At 36.8% G+C, this 20,598-nt stretch overlaps 1 protein-coding gene across 8 annotated transcripts in view; it reads left to right on the forward strand.

Moving 5' to 3' along the window:
• IFT80 (intraflagellar transport 80) overlaps window positions 1-20,598 on the forward strand; it is a 131,808-nt gene that overhangs the window by 58,408 nt on the left and 52,802 nt on the right. For all 8 annotated transcript variants that reach the window (XM_059880745.1, XM_059880741.1, NM_001098959.1 and 5 more), the window contains 1 exon segment: window positions 15,226-15,405. In XM_059880745.1, the coding sequence (XP_059736728.1) occupies window positions 15,226-15,405 (180 nt within the window).

A 20,598-nucleotide genomic window follows, 5' to 3' on the forward strand; every position in this document is an offset into this window, starting at 1 on the left:
AAACCCAAGTCTTCCTCACTGAGGGCACATTCTTTACCGTCTGAGCCACCAGGGAAGTCCAGTATATTTATATACAAGTAGTAAAGAGAAGAGTGAGTTTGACATTTCAGAGGTACTTTTAAAAGTTGTTATAGTTAAGTCATGTTTTTTAGTTTAAATAACTCTTATTTCCCTATTGGGAAATAACCCCCATGCCTGAGTAGTTTGACAGAATACAGGAGAAAAAAAAAATGTTATCTTCCCTTAAAGGTACATAATATCTTTTGATAAGATAATGCTATAAAGACAAATTCTCAATTATTCTCTGCCTTGTGCTGTTTAGTATAATTGCCTATTTTTTATTTTAATGTAGAAATAGTATTGATATGTTTGTAGAGCCCTGGAGTCTAGACTCCAATGGTGAATTTTCAAATTACAAAATTAAAGGCTTATTTTGGACCTTCAGTTTCTTCATCTATAAAATAGATGAGCTGGGCTAAGTGATCATCTCTCTCCTTTCAGCTCCACAGTTCTATGATAACTTTCCCATGGGCACCGGACATACCACTTGCTTCCTCTTATGAGCAGTATTAGTGTGGTGCTTCTTTGTTTTTTAATATAAAGTTTGTACAAGAGGAGGTGGGCTTTCCAGGTGTCGCCAATGGTAAAGAACTTGCCTGCCAGTGCAGGAGACGTGGGTTTGATCCCTGGGTCTGGAAGATCCCATGGAGGAGGGCAGGGCAACCCACTCTAGTACTCTTGCCTGGAGAAGCCCATGGACAGTTCATGTGGTCTCAGAGTCGGACACAACTATAGCGACTTAGTACTCAGGCATAAGAGGAGGTAGTGCTGTACATAAGGTGCCAGAAGTGGGAAGAACTCATGCAGTGCTAGAGAAGCATGGCTGATCCTATAACTTCAGACTATTTATACTATATTTTATTATAGTTGGATGCAAGTAGCAGAAACCATTGATCAAAAGGAGCAATTTCCTCTAAGGTTACAGAGTTATCTTCCAGAAGCCAGACCTCAGGAAACTGGAGTGCTAAGAAAACACAGAACATGGTCCCTTTGTGCGTTTTGCCTCTGCTCTCTGCTTATCCCTCTTTGTCCTTTCCAGCAAACTGACCCCTCGCCCAGCTCTCCCCTGTTTACCTGCTTAAAGGTGACCAGTGTTAACAGTTCTCAAGTGTCCATCTCTATCCAAGAGAGCAGCCAGACTGAAATAAGAAGCTTGGTCCTAGTTTTAAACACCTTTAGAGAAGGAGTTACTGGCCCAGCCTGGTCTAATCAGATATGTCTAGGCAGGTTGGGGTATGCCATATGCCATATGGGCGTCAAGAGTCTAGCAGTAACCATGGGATCCCTGGAGAGAGCCAGAGCCTAGAAAATGGGGGAGGGAGACCGCCAACCCAGGAGGTTGCCATTTGTGTTTCAAAGTCTCCTTAGCCATATTTGCCAAAATTTTTCAGTTTTAATCCTCTGAGAGTTTTTCTTTTTACATGAATAAATTTCTGCTTTTATAATGAGAGTTATATTTTCAGATTTGCTATAAAACCAACTTTGCTAGAAACCATAAAGTATAAACCATCAAGGGAACTGAGCTGCCTTTACATTCTGGTGTCCAGAATTAAGAAATTTGGTAAGCAATACAAAATCAGAATTCTATTACAGAATTTACTTTTAATCATTTAAAAATCAATACCTAACATGTAGGAGGTGTTCCATAAATGTTGAATTTTAATGCATCATCGTACAGACAAAATGTTTTCGTTTTTAATGACTTGCTGCTAAATCACTTCAGTTGTGTCGGACTCTGTGCGACCCCAGAGACCGCAGCCCACCAGGCTCTGCTGTCCATTGATGTAACTCAGTTAATGGCATACATTGCAACATTTTGACTAGTTTTGCTAGAATTGACCCAGTTAGTCAGTTTGGTTGATGTTTTTGAGAAAGCTAGTTTAAAATTTGTAAATCTTTGGCTTTTAATTTGTTCCTTTGATTTTTTTTTTTATTTTAAAAGTCATATTTGGTTGAACTCATGGTTTAAGCTCTGGGAAGAAAGGCTTGCTTAAGGACACAGGCACATTCATTCATTCATCCATTCAGCAGATATTTGTGTGTGTGAGTTCTGTGTGATACTCTTGACTCTTCAAATAATAATACCCATACCTGTCAAATGGTAAAGAATCTGCCTGCAACGTGGAAGACCTGGATTCGATCGCTGGGTTGGGAAGGTCCCCTGGAGAAGGCCATGGCAACCCACTCCAGTATTATTGCCTGGAAAATCCCCGTGGTCAGAAGAGCCTGGCAGGCTACACTCCATGGAGTCGCAGAGTCAGACATGACAGAGCCACTGAGCATAGCTCAGTTCTCTAGGAGTAGCTCACTTTTTCTGAGAGTAAACTTTTACTGATATGTAAACAGATAATAAAATAACTAGTTATTTAATGGCAAAGGTTATAACTGTAGGAGAGTGAATAAAGAATAGAACAATGGTGAATTTTTAGCTATGTCTCTACTCATTTTCCCTGGTGGCTCAGACAGTGAAGCATCTGCCTACAATGAGGGAAACCCGGGTTCAATCCCTGGGTCAGGAAGATCTCCTGGAGAAGGAAATGGCAATCCACTCCAGTATTCTTGCTTGGAAAATCCCATGGATGGAGGAGCTTGGTAGGCTACAGTTCATGGGGACACAAAGAGTCGGACACGACTGAGCGACTTCACTCAAGTTCACTGCTTATTTTGGATGAAACTAAATTGGTTAAACTTCCTCTCTGGTGAAGTAACTTTAAAACATTAAAAAAAAAAAAACCAAACCTTTTTTTAAATGACCAATAAAATCATGTGTTGTTGATGTTAATTTTCACCAAAAAGCACAAATATGAATTAGCTTTTTTCTGATTTTGGTACTTAAAATCTAAATATAATTCTCTATTTCTAGAATCACAGAACTTCTGTTTGACAAATGTTCTCTAGATGCCCATATGTTAAAATCATGCAGAAGCTCCTGTTACACCTGGACCTTTCAAGCTCTGACTCCTTATATGCAGTACGTCATTGTTCCTCCACCCTCCATTTGGGTAGAATTAGTAGTTGCCTCTTCTAGAATCTCTCTCATATTTTCTTTTACTTGTAAATATTTCATAAGTCAAGCATCCATGTTCACACATTCTGATTAGTCATTGCCAGAGATACCAATCATGTAAAGAAGTCCTTTATTTTGATTTAAGAAAAGATGTTATTTCCTTTTATTTCATTGCCTTCAGTGAAATTACCTTTCCTCTTTTACTTACTCTTCCTTGTTTTAAGTAATTCTATAGATTTTTTTTTCAGCCCACTAGTCCATATCTAATTATTTACACTATCATCTGTTAGGGGTTATAGATTTGACAATTAAAATTGCTCCTTGAGGACTTTCCCCACCCTCTCCCCCCAGTATTCTGAGATTATCTTTATTTTCTCCAAGAAAGGCTCTGTCTCTTAGTCTAATTTTTAATACTATTGGAAAATATTCATGAAAAATGATAGCTTTCTTTTTCTTAATTACAATCTCAATGCTTTTTGTACAGTTTACAGGTAGGATATTAAATGCATATTTTGCTTAATGTTATAAACTCATTTTGATAACTTTTTCTTTCTAAAAGCAACTTGTTCAAAAAATTTTAAATGTTTTATGTATATACATATCCTTAATCCTTCAGTACCACATGAATAATAACCAAGATCCTACTATCACTTGGTGACAACGTCATCTAATTAGTTTCTTTCTAGTTGTGAATAAGCCTTTTGAAAGTCAAAACCACAGACCACAAACTACTTTTTAAAAGTGTTAAAAATATTGTTTAATGTGTTTATGCTTATATTTGAACCTTTAGGGAAAAAATTAACAAGCTTTTAAAAATCCTCAAATTGATTGCTATAATTTTGTGGTAGGCCAGATAATGGGGTTCTCAAAAATGCCCATGCCCTAATCTTGAGAAGCTCTGAGTGTTACCTTAAATGGCAAAAGGGACTTTGCAGATACAAATAATGGACCTTTAGCTGTAACACCATCCTGGATTAATTCAGGTTGACCCAAACTAATCATACGATTTCTTTAAAGCTGAGAATCTTTCCTGGCTGGGTTAGTGTTTCAAGGAGGAGGAGACATTCAAAGAGAGAGCAACTCAAACTCTGTTGCTGGCTTTAAAGAAGGAGGAAGGGGACCACAGGCAAGGAATGCAGGTGGCCTCCCTTCAGTTTGGGAATGGGGAGTCCAGTCCTACAACTAACTGTAAGAAACTGAATTCTGCTAACATCTTGAATGATCAAGGAAATGGATCCTCCCCCAAAGCCTCCAAAAAGGAATGCAGCCTTGCCAACACCTCTTTTATCTTAGTTTAGTGAAATCCGTGTGGGATTTATGACCTATAGACCTGTCAGATAATAAAGTTGTGTTGTTTTAAGCCTCGGCGTTCATGGTAATTTGTTACGGCAGTACAAGAAAACCACCTTTGTAACTGTGGTACAAAGCCAGTCTTAGCAGGGAGTTATGTGGGTGGTGTTTGGGGAAGGTTTTCACTCCCTCTTTATCGATGACAAACTTTCTCCTATTAGCTTTATTGGTTTGCTTTAAGAATTTGTTATTTCTTGAAATAGTTTCATGGGAGTAATACACTGAACTTATTATTATCAGGCTCTTTTCTGAGTAATTTGGCTTGCAGAGAGTAGATTTTGGATGAAAGTGAAAAGAGAGGCATGAATACTATTACCAGGCAAATGGGTTTTAATGGGGAGAATTTTGGGCTAGCCATAGAATACCATCAAGGTCCTGGATATTTGGGGAGGTGCCAGTGATATTTGCCCAAGACAAAACTAAACTGGCCAGCCTCACAACTTTTCAAGACTGCATTTAGACAAAAAATACAGGCATGCTTCAGAGATATTGCTAGAGATATTTCAAGTTTGGTTCTAGACCATCACAATAAAGCAAATATCACAGTAAAAGGAGTCACATAAACTTTTTGGTTTCCCAGTGCATATAAAGTTCAGTTCAGTTCAGTTAAGTGTGTAAGTGCATTATATTTAAAAAAAAACAATGTTCATATCTTAATTAAAAAATAATTGGTTAAATAATAATTGATTGGTTAAAAAAATTGCTAACCATCGTCTGAGCCTTCAGTGGTCATAATCTTTTTGCTGGTGGAGGGTCTTGCCTCGATGTTGATACCTGCTGATTAATGAGGGTGGTGGTTGCTGAAGGCTGGGGTGGCTGTTGCAATTTTGAAAAATAAGAATTAATTGACTCTTCCGTCACAAACAATTTATAGCATGCAGTGCTGTTTGATAGCATTTTACCCACAGTAGAAATTCTTTCAAAATTGGGGTTGATCCTCTTAAACCCTGCCACTGCCTCATTAAACAAGTTCATTTTATATTCTAAACCCTTTATTGTCATTTCTATAATCTTCACAGCATCTTCCCTAGGAGTAGATTCCACCTCAAAAAACCACTTTCTTTGCTAATTCAGGAGAAGGAACTCTTCATCCATTAAACTTTAATTATGAGATTGTAGTAATTCAGACACATCTTCAGGCTCCAGTTATAATTCTAGTTCTCTTGCTATTTCCACCACATCCGCAGTTACAATGGTACCATCAAAAATCACTGATCATAGATCAATGTAACAAATGCCATAATAATTAAAAAATTTGAAATATTGCTAGAAACACCAAAATGTGACACAGAGACATGAGGTGGGCAAACGTTATTGGAAAACTGTTGCTTGATAGACTTGCTGAGCACAAGGTTGCCACAAACCTTTACTTTTTGAAAAATACAACATCTACAATGAGCAAGAAAGTAAAGTGCAACAAAACAAAGTAAGCTTGTTTATTGCTAAATCTTTAAAAAGCGTGACAGCAGCTGACTGTATGTTCTTGTTCAGTGACATAGTGCTTATTCATAGACAGCTCAAAATAACATTGGTGTTTTACTGGGATGAGTTATTGTGAATGCAGATCACATTTGTATTCCATAAACTTCTTCTACAATAACTACTATTTCTATTATTTTTCTTCTGTTTTTTACTCATTCATACTGGGTTTTTTTTAATAAATTATTTTCACTTAGCCAAGTCAAAAGTAATTTATGTTTTCATATTCTGTGTCAGCAAAAACAAGACCAGGAGCTGACTGTGCTCAGACCATGAACTCCTTATTGCCAAATTCAGACTTAAATTGAAGAAAGTAGGGAAAACCATTATACCATTCAGGTATGACCTAAATCAAATCCCTTATGATTATATAGTGGAAGTGAGAAATAGATTTAAGGGACTAGATCTGATAGATAGAGTGCCTGATGAACTATGGAATGAGGTTTGTGACATTGTACAGGAGACAGGGATCAAGACCATCCCCATAGAAAAGAAATGCAAAAAAAGCAAAATGGCTGTCTGGGGAGGCCTTACAAATAGCTGTGAAAAGAAGAGAAGCGAAAAGCAAAGGAGAAAAGGAAAGATAAATATCTGAATGTAGAGTTCCAAAGAATAGCAAGAAGAGATAAGAAAGCGTTCTTCAGCAATCATTGCAAAGAAATAGAGGAAAACAACAGAATGGGAAAGACTAGGGATCTCTTTAAGAAAATCAGAGACACCAAAGGAACATTTCATGCAAAGATGGACTCGATAAAGGACAGAAATGGTATGGACCTAACAGAAGCAGAAGATATTAAGAAGAGATGGCAAGAATCCACAGAAGAACTGTACAAAAAAGATCTTCATGACCCAGATAATCACGATGGTGTGATCACTCACCTAGAGCCAGACATCCTAGAATGTGAAGTCAAGTGGGCCTTAGAAAGCATCACTACGAACAAAGCCAGTGGAGGTGATGGAATTCCAGTTGAGCTATTCCAAATCCTGAAAGATGATGCTGTGAAAGTGCTGCACTCAATATGCCAGCAAATTTAGAAAACTCAGCAGTGGCCACAGGACTGGAAAAGGTCAGTTTTCATTCCAATCCCCCAAGAAAGGCAATGCCAAAGAATGCTCAAACTACCGCACAATTGCACTCATCTCACACGCTAGTAAAGTAATGTCAAAATTCTCCAAGCCAGGCTTCAGCAATATGTGAACCGTGAACTTCCTGATGTTCAAGCTGGCTTTAGAAAAGGCAGAGGAACCAGAGATCAAATTGCCAACATCTGCTGGATCATGGAAAAAGCAAGAGGGTTCCAGAAAAGCATCTATTTCTGCTTTATTGACTATGCCAAAGCCTTTGACTGTGTGGATCACAATCAACTGTGGAAAATTCTGAAAGAGATAGGAATACCAGACCACCTGATCTGTCTCTTGAGAAATTTGTATGCAGGTCAGGAAGCAACAGTTAGAACTGGACATGGAACAACAGACTGGTTCCATATAGGAAAAGGAGTTCGTCAAGGCTGTATATTGTCACCCTGTTTATTTAACTTCTATGCAGAGTACATCATGAGAAACGCTGGACTGGAAGAAACACAAGCTGGAATCAAGATTTCAGGAAGAAATATCAATAACCTCAGATATGCAGATGACACCACCCTTATGGCAGAAAGTGAAGAGGAACTAAAAAGCCTCTTGCTGAAAGTGAAAGTGGAGAGTGAAAAAGTTGGCTTAAAGCTCAACATTCAGAAAACGAAGATCATGGCATCCGGTCCCATCACTTCATGGGAAATAGATGGGGAAACAGTGTCACACTTTATTTTTCTGGGCTCCAAAATCACTACAGATGGTGACTGCAGCCATGAAATTAAAAGGCGCTTACTCCTTGGAAGGAAAGTCATGACCAACCTAGATAGCATATTCAAAAGCAGAGACATTACTTTGCCAACAAAGGTCCGGCTAGTCAAGGCTGTGGTTTTTCCTGTGGTCATGTATGGATGTGAGAGTTGGACTGTGAAGAAGGCTGAGCACCGAAGAACTGATGCTTTTGAACTGTGGTGTTGGAGAAGACTCTTGAGAGTCCCTTGGACTGCAAGGAGATCCAACCAGTCCATTCTGAAGGAGATCAGCCCTGGGATTTCTTTGGAAGGAATGATGCTAAAGCTGAAACTCCAGTACTTTGGCCACCTCATGCAAAGAGTTGACTCATTGGAAAAGACTCTGATGCTGGGAGGGATTGGGGGCAAGAGGAGAAGGGGACAACAGAGGATAAGATGGCTGGATGGCATCACTGACTCTATGGACGTGAGTCTCAGCGAACTCCGGGAGTTGGTGATGGACAGGGAGGCCTGGCATGCTGCGGTTCATGGGGTTGCAAAGAGTCGGACATGACTGAGTGACTGATCTGATCTGATCTGATTCTGTATTCTAAGAAAATCATGTTAGCTACAATTTATTGCTTGAAATTCTGAAAAAAATAGAAAACCTCACCAGTATGGTCAAGTGATTTTCCCAAAAGTATCACTGATAGGTAAATGTGGTATCAGCATCTGTGTGGGGGGAAGCAGAGGAAAGGTAGCCAGGCTTCTAAGATCATAAAAAAAGAAGAATTCCCAAATCACCAACAAAGGCTTGTAATTGAGACAGGCCAATCTGAGAACAGCAACTGAAACTGGAAAGACATTTCCATAGAATCCAATTCTGAGTGCTAAGGGATCATGACAGGAACTGGCAGTGCTGGAGATGTCTGGGTCTAATGTACTCTTGAAACTAACAAGTCAAGCTTCCTCTTGGTACAAAGCCCTGTGCTACAGAAATTGCTGAGATTAAAATTCAGTTTGATTACAACAGAGGCAATTGAGCAAAGATGAGAATGGATCCAGATAAAATTGGGGAAGAAGCAGAGAATGCCCATCTCAAAAACTGGAGGCTCTTTTTTTTTTTTTTTTAAATCACTGCAAGAAAACAACAGAAGAGAGAGCCGTAGAGCTATCCTGCTGGGACATTCCTCCCTCCCATGAGTGTACAGGAAAACCCTTTTCACTTGAAAATGAGCAGATCAGGGCCACAGTCAAATCATAATGTTACCAAAGACAACAAAAGCATGCCATAAACAGACAAGCACTGCAACTGATTAATTCAGAGGATGTTGAAGGATATTAAAAACATGACAAAAGCTATGAAATAATCATGTAAATCAGAACTAGGAAAAATAAGAAATGAGGTGATGGGAAAATGGGAGATTTTTGAAAAGGAGGTAGCAGAACTTAGGAGGGAGTTATTTTAAAAAGGAAAAATTATTACAGCAGTGAAGACCGAACTAGAAGGAATATAAGAGCAAATGAACAAGGTGGATGGTACCTTAAGATAAATAGAATGTGAAATGGAAGCAAGGAAATTGCAAAAGAGATATAAAGTTTGATAGGAAGTGATACAGGAGATAGAGGAAGTTTGATATAATTTATATTAAGTATAAATTATATAAATATGCTTATTTATATAATAAGCATCTTTAAAGGAGAAGCCCAAAGCAATGAACAGAAAAATACTAAAAGCCACTCTTCAAGAAAGATTTCCTCAAACATAAGAGATTTGAATTTGATATTGAAAAGGCATACCAGATATACCCAGGACAACTACCCAGATGGCCAACACCCAGGTATACGCTAATAAAACTATAGAAATTTAAAGAAGGAAAAAAGTCCTGTGGCATACAAGGGAAAGAGCAAATCACTCATAAAGGGAGGAAAATCGGAATGCCATCAGGCTTAAATAGTGTCACTGTACAATGGTTAACAGGATACTACAACTATTCTGACTTTTAGTATAAAGGTCCATAAGCATACTGGTATAAACATGCAAGAACTCAAGGAACGTTATTCCCATTAGTGTTTTAAGGAGTTTATAGGAGAATTAGGTTCAGATTAACAATCCGAAACTCACATATATGAATATACAGAGTATATTAAACATATTGTATATTAAACATATTAATCAAAAACCTATTGATCATACTATCAGTAGCTATAAAAGTAGATGTATATCCATATATTATACTACAATAGATCATGTCTTAATATTGGACATATTTGTACCACCACATCTACCCCTTTCATAGATAAATGCTAGTGCATGTGCATGCACACACACGCATAACTCTGCACATGCACACTTACGAAGGAAAACATAGGATAAAACATAAAATAGTTATCTATATTGAGGAGAGAATGGGAGAGAGGAAAGGGATAGAAGTTGGACTTCCTTGATTATACATTGTTTTATGTATATATTTTGGTAAATTGAACTTTGAAACCATGTAAATATGTTGCATAATTATAAAACAAAGTTAAATTTTTAGAAAGCAATTCCTAAACCCAAAGTAAGTGGAAAAAGTGAGACTAATTGTGTACTCAGTCATTTGTATACCTACCTAGAGAGGAGCTAGTTCAAGTGACTTTAAATGATGTGATTTTCTGTTGTGCTTACAGTGGAGACATAACAGAAAATTATCCTACCACATTGGAAAACATTTTGGCAGTTCCTTAAAATGTTAAACATAGTTACCAGAGACACTACAATTCCATTCCTAGTTATGTGGCCAAGAGAAATTAAAACATATTCACACAGTAACCTATACATAAATATTCATAGGATCATTATTCATAACAGTAAACAAAGCTGAAGAACTCAGATGCTTCTCAAATTATGAATGGAGAAACAAAATATGATATATCCATACAATACAATACAATATTACTCGGCAGTAAGAAGTAATGAAATAGTGATACATGCTACAACATGGATGAATATTAATATTAAAAATATTATGTTAAGAGAAATAAGCCAATCATAAAAGATCACATAGTGTATTTTACATGAAATGGCCAGAATAGAAAATGAAAGTTGATTAGTGGTTGCCAGGAGCGTGGAGGGCAGATGGGAATGTCTGCTAATGGGTATGGGTTTCTTTTTGTGGTGATAAACATGTTCTGAAGTTAGTAATGGTAATGGTTACAACTGTGACTACACTAAAAAACAACTGAATTCTCTACTTTAAAAGGGTGAATTTCATAATAAGTGAAATATATCTCAATAAATTTTCATTTTTTTTAATGGAAATTTAAGGGCAAAAGAATGAAAAAAGAAATTTTAAAGCTCATTTGTAACTATTGCTTTGTGGTATGATATTGTTATCCTGGGTATTTACTTACATTGATGCTCTTAACTGGGATTTTTGGCCAGGTGAAAGGAGATATGGAGGTAAGATTGGAGAGGGTAAACAAAAATCCTACATTAATTTCCTGGCTTTGAATTGGAAGTTTAAGTTTGAGTTATTGAAAATATGTCCTGGTGCTGTCTGTTTTAAAGGCCTACTTAACGATCAACTCAGTAACAGTGGACACCCTTAGCATTTGTGGGGGTTTTTTCAGTACCATTTTCCACATTTCCATAAAGTGAACCATGACTCACTGAAGAAAAGATGGATGCCAGGTGTGGGGCAGGAAATATAAAAATGAGTCTGGAACATTCTGTCATTGTATCAAGTAAGGAAAGTGATCAAAGACTATAGGATTTTGTCAAAAAGTCTAAAGACTAACTGAAAGAGGATCCCACTGGCTAATATTGAGCTAATTGCAGCATTATATTGATTGAAACACATCAAATATGTTAATGAGTTCATGATACTAGCAATCAGATTTCTTGGTTACATTTGGAGGTTACAGGGGAACCAACTAGTGTAATAAATCTCTACTTACCCATTACCCAACAATTATTACCTAATAGTCGATTCTTGCCTCACCATACCGTCACCTACTTCTCCATGGCTCATTTTTGAGCAAATCCTTGACATATCATTTCATCACTAAATTTTTCAGTAGATATCTAACTGAAAGTTAGACTGAAAGTCTAGCACAAAGACTTTTTAGCATAACTCAATACCATTGTTAAACCTAAAAACAATTAGCAATTTCTTAATATTATTAATTATCCAGTCACTATTCAAATTTGTATTTTTGAAAACTAATAATGGGAAACAGTCAAGAATTTATTCTGCGCTTTGTTGAGATGTTTCTTTTTGTAGAACTATTACAGTTAGTAAATGAAGAAAGAAAGATTGTAAATTACCAGGAAATCCCAAGAAGGATTGTAATATTGCCATTTTGCAACTGCACATGAATTAGTTCACCTAGGCAATGATCATCATTTCTGAATAACATAAAAAGACATTCGGACGTTAAATGCTTCCTGCTGGAAGTGCACAACATCACTTATGAAGTTTTCTTGCCAAAAAAAATCAAACTTGAATCTGATCAAGACTCTAGATTTAACTATCAATTAACAGGAAATAAAGAGGACAGAGTAACATGTTAACCCCACGAGAATGCAGATGGTAAATTCAAGCCTGTGGGAATCTACAGGACATGACCCAGTTTCTTCAACCACAGAAAATTGCAAGGGGAAAGAACATGTGTAAGGGGAATATAGATCAAAAGAAGTCTAACAGACTTCTCAACCAATCAAAATGATTGTACCTTATTTGCATCTTAATTCCAGCAAACTGAAGGCAAAAAAGGACAACTGGAAAAATTTGAACAGTGACTAGGTACTTTGATAATATTAAGGAGTTACTGTTCATTGTTTGTAGGTTTAATAATGATACTGAGGTTGGATTAAAAAAATTTGTGTTTTTAGTAATATATACTGATGTTCTTCATGATGAAATTATAAATGATATCAGGGATTGCTCAGAAAGATCTGGGCCATGATGGTGGTACACATGAGATAAGAATTACCCATTAGTTGCTAAGTGGAAGCTGAGTAATGGGTGTTCATTATACCAGCCATTCTCAAAGTGTGGTTGCTGGAGCAGAAGCTTTACCACCACCTGTGAACTTGTTAGAATGCAAGTACTTTGGCCTCATTCTAGATCTACTAAATCAGAGACTGGGGTGGAGCTCAGCAATTTATTTTAACAATCCCTATTCAGTTCAGTTGCTCAGTCGTGTCTGACTCTTTGCGACCCCGTGGACTCTAGGTAATTCTATAATAATACACATTAAAAAAAAATAAATAAATAAAATTTGAGAACCACTGCTTTATATTACTCTTCCTAATATACTTTATTTGAAATTCTAATAAGACATTTCAAAGAAAAAGCTAGATGAATGTAAGAAAATACATTTATACATAACAAAGAGAAGCTAGTTTAGAGGCTAAAGCAAAGGTCATGTAATTTTCTCAGGCGTTAGCAAATGAATTGTCATGGTATTAGCAGTGAGCCAGCGGCTAATGATAGTCTTAAAGGAAATCATGAGTTTTCTTTTAGAATAGTGTCTCTACATTAAAATCACCTAGAGAACTTTTAAGAACATACCCAGGCTCCACCCCAAATTCTAGGTTTATTTGGTTGCATTTCTGGGTTGTTGTTTTTTTTTAAAAGCTTCCCAGATATTTCCAATATACAACCAGAGTTCAGAACCAGTGTCCTAACTTTACAATGCTTAACATTCTTGAAGTGCTCGTTAAAAGTTTCCTGAATGAACATAATGTCCATCGACATATGAATGGATAAAGATGTGTTTATCTATCTATATATACACACAATGGAATACTACCCAGCCATAAAAATGAACAAAATAATGCCATTTGCAGAAACATGGATGCAACTAGAGATTCTAAGTAAGTCAAGAAGGAAGACAAATACTGTATGATATCATTTATATGTGGAATCTAAAATACGGCACAAATGAACATATCTACGAAACAGAAGCAGACTCACAGACATAGAGAACCAGCTTGTGGTTGCCAAAGGTGGGGAGTGGGGAGAGGGAAGAACCAGGAGTTTGGAGTTGACAGCTGCAAACTATTACATTTAGAATGGATAAACAACAGGGTCCTACTGTATAGCACAGAGAACTATATTCAGTATGTCATGATAAACCATAATCAAAATGAATATTAAAAATAGAGTATATATGTATAAGTGAATCACTTTGCTGTACAGTAGAAATTAACACAGCATTGCAAATCAACTATATTTTAAAAAATAGACTAACAACAACAAAAAGTTTCTTGGTCCTCTTCCCCTAGAGGCTGAGATTCAATAGGATAATATAGAGCATATAATTTGCATTTCTAACAAGATGACAGATGATATAGATGGTGCTGGCTTGAGCACATTTTGAGTAACACTGCCTTCAAAGAAGGGGTAGTTAGGTCAAAGAAAGAGATAAGCATAAGTGAGAGGAATAATCTTCAGGGTTCTTGCGGTTGCTGCTACTGCTGCTGCTGCTGCTGCTGCTAGCATCAGTAAATTACATCCAGGGAGACTGCCTCCTTTCTTTCTCATGGTTAGAAATGCAAATATGAATCCAGTGTTCCATGGGTTATTTGGAGAAGAAAAGAGACTTAGAGCTTTGAATCTCTTTAAAAGCACAAATGACAAAGGGAATGCAGACAGTATTTTATAGAAATTTAAATGGAATATAACATAAAAATTTTGAATCTCTATGTTGCACACCTGAAACTAATATGAAGTTAGTAAGATTTTTCTGGGTGGTTGGTTTTTTGTGTATTTTTAAAACCATAGTAAGATTGGAAGAATCGAAAGAAAGTATAAGTAAAATTAGCCAAATCATCCTTTTAGTAAGTGTATATTTCATCTGAAGAATGAAAGAAAATGCATATAGTATCATTTTTGTAAAAGTTTTTTTTCTTATTATCTTATTCACACACTGACACGCACAAGAGTTTTTCATCCACTTGATGCTTATTGATTTTGCTGGATTGCTTTCTCAAACAGATTCTATAAAATGTCTTACTGCACTGTGAATAAAAAAAAGGAAAAATCTATTTACTTGTACTTTCATGGTTTAAGATATGTATTAGAAATGCTTTAGTCACATTGTGTGTTTAGTTTCAATATGACAATTACTAAAATGTTGTAAAATTTTAGCTGTAGGGACTGTAGAGATCCTTATGAATTAATAGTAAGATGTCTTTGTTTTTTTTTCCCTATGGAATGTTTATATTTACCCATTGAGTATTAACTGCTTAAAAGTGAATCACATGATGTAAATTGAGATGGTGTGAGTGTTCTACAGTTCTTAAGAGATTTTATACTCTTATCACATCATGTATTCTACTATGTACTTAGAAAAAAAATCATGTCTTTATCTTCCACTCGGTACACTATCATTTTATTAAGAAAAATATTCCTTATTCTAGAATAAAGACATGTTCTTTTAAAAAAAATCATCTTACTATGTTAACATATGCCCAATTTAAAACTTCTTTAAAATATTGTAAAATAAATTGATTCTGTTATGTTCTTTCTTCCCCAGTGGTCATATGCTTTAGAAAAGCCCAACACTGGTAGCATATTTAATATTGCATGGTCAGTTGATGGCACCCAGATTGCTGGAGCCTGTGGAAATGGACATGTTGTTTTTGCACATGTGGTGGAGCAACGCTGGGAGTGGAAGAATTTTCAAGTAACATTAACTAAAAGAAGGACCATGCAGGTATGATTATGTTTCATAGTTGATTAAATCTGCTTCCCCCCCCACACACACACATACTCAGTTTACAATACAGAATATGGAATTATCTTTGTTTATTATGGTATCATCGACTTAATGGACATGAGTTTGAGCAAGCTCCAGGGGTTGGTGATGAACAGGGAAGTCTGGTGCTGCAGTTCATGGGTCACAAAGAGTTGGACATAACTGAGTGACTGAACTGATTATATTTAAATCATGTTTATTAAAATTCAGTCATATTAGAAAGACACTACCTATACCATTAGTGACTTTTTTATAACATAAAGAACCATTCACTGACATAGAATATGAGTGCCCACAGCTCCTGAAATTATGGGGTTGAGGCAAGAATGAAATTGAGTTCCCCTAAACCTGAGTTTCTCTGGCAAGTTTATGATTAACATCTCGATCCAAACCATTATTCCCTTTTTGTCTCCCACCTGTACCCTTCAAGTTGGAGAATTATCAAAGAAAAGGGGGGATTGAAACTGAGCAGGATCGTGGGGGAATCCTCCCTAGTACCAAAGCCCATATCTTTGAGTTGTTCTACTGAAACTAAGACCCCCACCCAAGTAGAGGATGGTGACTACACACTTGTATTATAGACCCCAGACTGGTTTGAATCAGAAGGTTAAAATTCCAGAAACATCACTCTATCACCTCACCATCTCTTATTGAGATTTAGGAAGAAAACCAGGTACTTTGGGGGTAAGAATCTTTATAGATTAAGACAGAAAGATTGAAATGTGGCCATTGGAATTAGGGGGAAATGTTTTACAGATCAGAGAACATCGGTGGGAGGGGTTATTTAATCAGTTGTAAGCTTCTTAAGCAGAAGTAGAAATAGATGTTTTTCTGGAACTCTCTTGCTTTTTCGATGATCCAGCAGATGTTGGCAATTTGATCTCTGGTTCCTCTGCCTTTTCTAAAACCAGCTTGAACATCTGGAAGTTCACGGTTCATGTAATGCTGAAGCCTGGCTTGGAGAATTTTGAGCATTACTTTACTAGCGTGTGAGATGAGTGCAATTATGTGGTAGTTTGAGCATTCTTTGGCATTGCCTTTCTTTGGGATTGGAATGAAAACTGACCTTTTCCAGTCCTGTGGCCACTGCTGAGTTTCCCAAATTTGCTGGCATATTGAGTGCAGCACTTTGACAGCATCATCTTTCAGGATTTGAAATAGCTCAACTGGAATTCCATCACCTCCACTAGCTTTGTTCGTAGTGATGCTTTCTAAGGCCCACTTGACTTCACATTCCAGGATGTCTGGCTCTAGGTGAGTGATCACACCATTGTAATTATTTTGGTCATGAAGCTCTTTCTTGTACAGTTCTTCTGTGTATTCTTGCCACCTCTTCTTAATATCTTCTGCTTCTGTTAGGTCCATACCTTTATCGAGCCCATCTTTGCATGAAATGTTCCCTTGGTATCTCTAATTTTCTTGAAGAGATTTCTAGTCTTTCCCATTCTGTTGTTTTCGTCTATTTCTTTGCATTGATCGCTGAGGAAGGCTTTCTTATCTCTTCTTGTTATTCTTTGGAACTCTGCATTCAGATGCTTATATCTTTCCTTTTCTCCTTTGCTTTTCACTTCTCTTCTTTTCATAGCTATTTGTAAGGCCTCCTCAGACAGCCATTTTGCTGTTTTGCATTTCTTTTTCATGGGGATGGTCTTGATCCCTGTCTCCTGTACAATGTCATGAACCTTCGTCCGTAGTTCATCAGGCACTCTATCAGATCTAGTCCCTAAAATCTATTTCTCACTTCCACTGTATAATCATAAGGGATTTGATTTAGGTCGTACCTGAATGGTCTAGTGGTTTTCCCTACTGTCTTCAATTTCAGTCTGAATTTGGCAATAAGGAGTTCATGATCTGAGCCACAGTTAGCTCCTGGTCTTGTTTTTGCTGACTGTATAGAGCTTCTCCATCTTTGGCTACAAAGAATATAATCAGTCTGATTTCGGTTAAAATCTGGTGATGTCCATGTGTAGAGTCTTCTCTTGTGTTGTTGGAAGAGGGTGTTTGCTATGACCAGTGCGTTCTTTGCCCTACTTCATTCTGTATTCCAAGGCCAAATTTGCCTATTACTCCAGGTGTGTCCTGACTTCCTGCTTTTGCATTCCAGTCCCCTATAATGAAAAGGACATCTTTTTTGGGTGTTAGTTCTAAAAGGCCTTGTAGGTCTTCATAGAACCTTTCAACTTCAGCTTCTTCACTGTTACTGGTCGGGGCATAGGGTCTAGCCCAGTGCCTCACATGTAATAAGAGCTTGACAAATATTCTAAAAGTTAGTTGATGAAAGGTAGGAGGAGTGGCCAAAGATGATTTGTTCATGGCAGACCATCTGCCAAAGTAAAGGGAGCTCTACCTTCTTCCTGTTCTTTCTGCTGTCCTTATCAGTTGCCTCTATCTTTAGTATTCAGAATTTAGATGATTGTAATTACTATAAAAATTTGAAAACATAACTTGTGATTTCAGGTATTCTTTAGGCTAAGTATCAGATTTTAAAATTTGGATAGTAGGATCATTAGTGATAATAATTAGGTAACTTATACATTTTCTTTATTCTGCTTTCTTATTTAAAAAATTTTAAACTTATGGAGAATTTAAAACACACAAATAGAGAGAATAGTATAATGAATCTCTTTGTGCTCATTTCCCAGCCCCAACAACCATCTGCCCATGATCAAGCCTGCCCCATCCATGTCCATATCTACTTTTCCCCTGCCCCAATTATTTTGAAGAGAATTTAGATATCATTTCGGCTGCAAAAATTTCAGTATGTACAACTAAAAGATAAGGACTCTTTTTTTTTTTAAATACCCACAATACCATTGTATCTTAAAAATACTAATTCCTTAATATTATCAAAGGAATATCTAAAAAATGTTCAAATTTTCAATTGTTTCCTCCATATCACATTTTTAAAGGTTTGTTTTTGTTTGAATTAGGATCCAAAATGGTTTACATGTTACAATTGGTTGATATATGTTTTAAGTATCTTTTAGTCTTTAGATACCCCTTCCATCTTTATTTTTACCCCTTGCAGTTTATCTGTTGAAGACACTAAATTAATTTTTTGTCTGTCTCCAGAGTCTGGACTTTTGCTGACAGTATCCCCGTGGTTTGGTTTGACGTACTTCTCTGTCTTCTGTATTTCCTGTAAATGAGTAGTTAGATCTATTTGATAGTATAAATATATATTTTTGTTAGTTAGCCTGGGAACTAAGACATTATTATAGTATTGTGTCTGTGATAAGGAATGCATTGTGAGTTCTAGTCAGCTGACTTGGGGACACAGTTTTATTCATATAGGGCATGGGGGCTAGCTAATATAATATTGCCTTAATTTCAGAAATGCCCCAAGATGAGAATATATTTAAAAAGAGAAATTTTTCTTTCATAAAAAAAGGAATCATCTTAGAATTAGAGGATTTTTATATCAGATAAGATGAACAGTGAGGTTTTTAAATAGCTTATCTAAACCGAATTGTCTTTATACTTAACATAATGTTTACAAATAATCTTTCAAAGCTTTAGAACAAGAACACTATTTTTACTTTTGTAAAAGGATCTTACTCTCAATGACTATAAGACATTTATATTGCATTTTTGCTAAGCTGGGTCTATCCATAGTTTTTTTTTTTTTTTTTTTTTACAACAGTTTCATTTACTCATTTGGTAACCTACTTGCAATGCCTTGAGCTAGGCAATGGTTGATACAGTTTTGAATAAGACAGATTTGGTTCCTGTTCTCATGGGACCTTCTGGATTAATATGTTGAAATTTTTTTTTCATAAATTAATCTCAGATTGATTAAATGAAGGTAAAGAATAAAGAAACAAAAGAAATTTATTGGTCCATGTGAAGTCAAGAGATAGACTGATGAGGTGGTATTGGATTCAGAGGCTTAAATAAGGTCAACTGGACTTCCATCACTTTCTCTTCCTGTACTCTCCTTTTTTCTGTATTGGCTTCAGTTTTACAAAGGCTGTCTCTCCTTTATGGCCTTGGTAGCTCTAGGCTTACATTCTACCAACTTCAAGCCCAGCAGAAAGAGTGCTTTTCCTTCTAGCCCCCTAGTAGTTTCAGCAGAAGTCTCAGCATTGGATTTCATGTGCCAAGAGTCTGGGTCAAGTATATTTAGCTGGGAGTTGGAGGGAATGGAATCAACCCCATCAAAACCACTTAGTCACTTAGAATTATGGGTATGGTTCCCCAAAGGAAAACCAAGGCATAGTTACTAGAAAAGATAGCATTTGATTCTGGGCAGACAGAAACCAACAGCTATCCACTATAGTCTATCCTTTAGCTGCTTAGCAACTGTAACTATTAGTTATTGATGACTGCCCAATAAATGAACTTAGGGGTTTAAAACAGCAATATTTATTATCTCTTAATTTCTTTGAGTCAAGAATCCAGGCATGGCTTAGTAAATCTTCTGACACAGAGTTTCTCATAAGGCTGCAATTAAGGTGTTGGCCAGGGTTTTTAGTAGCACCTGAAGCATCCTCAACTGGAGAGGACTTGCTTCCAAGCTCACCAATATGGTTGTTGGCAGGCTTCCATTTTTCAAGGGCTGTTGAACTGAGGGCCTCAGTTTCTTGTTGGCAGTTGTCTGGAGGCCTCCCTCAGTTCCTTACATGTAGCCTCTCCACTGGGCAGCTCACAACCTGGCAGCTTTGTGAGAGCAAGTGTGAAGGGCGCAGAGCGTGTGAGTGAAACGTAAGTCATAGTTCTTTATAACCTCAACTTAGAAGTGTCATCTCATCATTTAAGCCTTTTTCTCATCATTAGAAGTGAGCTATGAGGTCTAATTCACACACAAGTGGAGAGACTTACATAAGGATGTGAATACCAGTAGGTGGAAATCACTAACCCCTTTACAGTCTAGTCACAACACATATTAATGCTTACCCCTATTCATATATACGTATAATTCAGAAGTGCTCTACTTAACTAATGTAGCTATTCCATTTGCTTTTGAAAACAAACCCATCCCCTCTCTAAAAGATGATAACCTAGACTCATCCAAGTCATTCCAGCTCTAACTCTTTGGTCTGGAAAACTAAATAAATATGAGTTTTAATTATTCTCCTCCTCCTCCCCATCTTCCCAGTTTATAATGATGAAAGGAATACAGGGCAGCTGGAATGAAAACAATTTGGAGAA

The sequence above is a fragment of the Bos taurus genome, chromosome 1, assembly GCF_002263795.3.
Source record: "Bos taurus isolate L1 Dominette 01449 registration number 42190680 breed Hereford chromosome 1, ARS-UCD2.0, whole genome shotgun sequence".
Lineage (NCBI taxonomy): Eukaryota > Metazoa > Chordata > Mammalia > Artiodactyla > Bovidae > Bos > Bos taurus.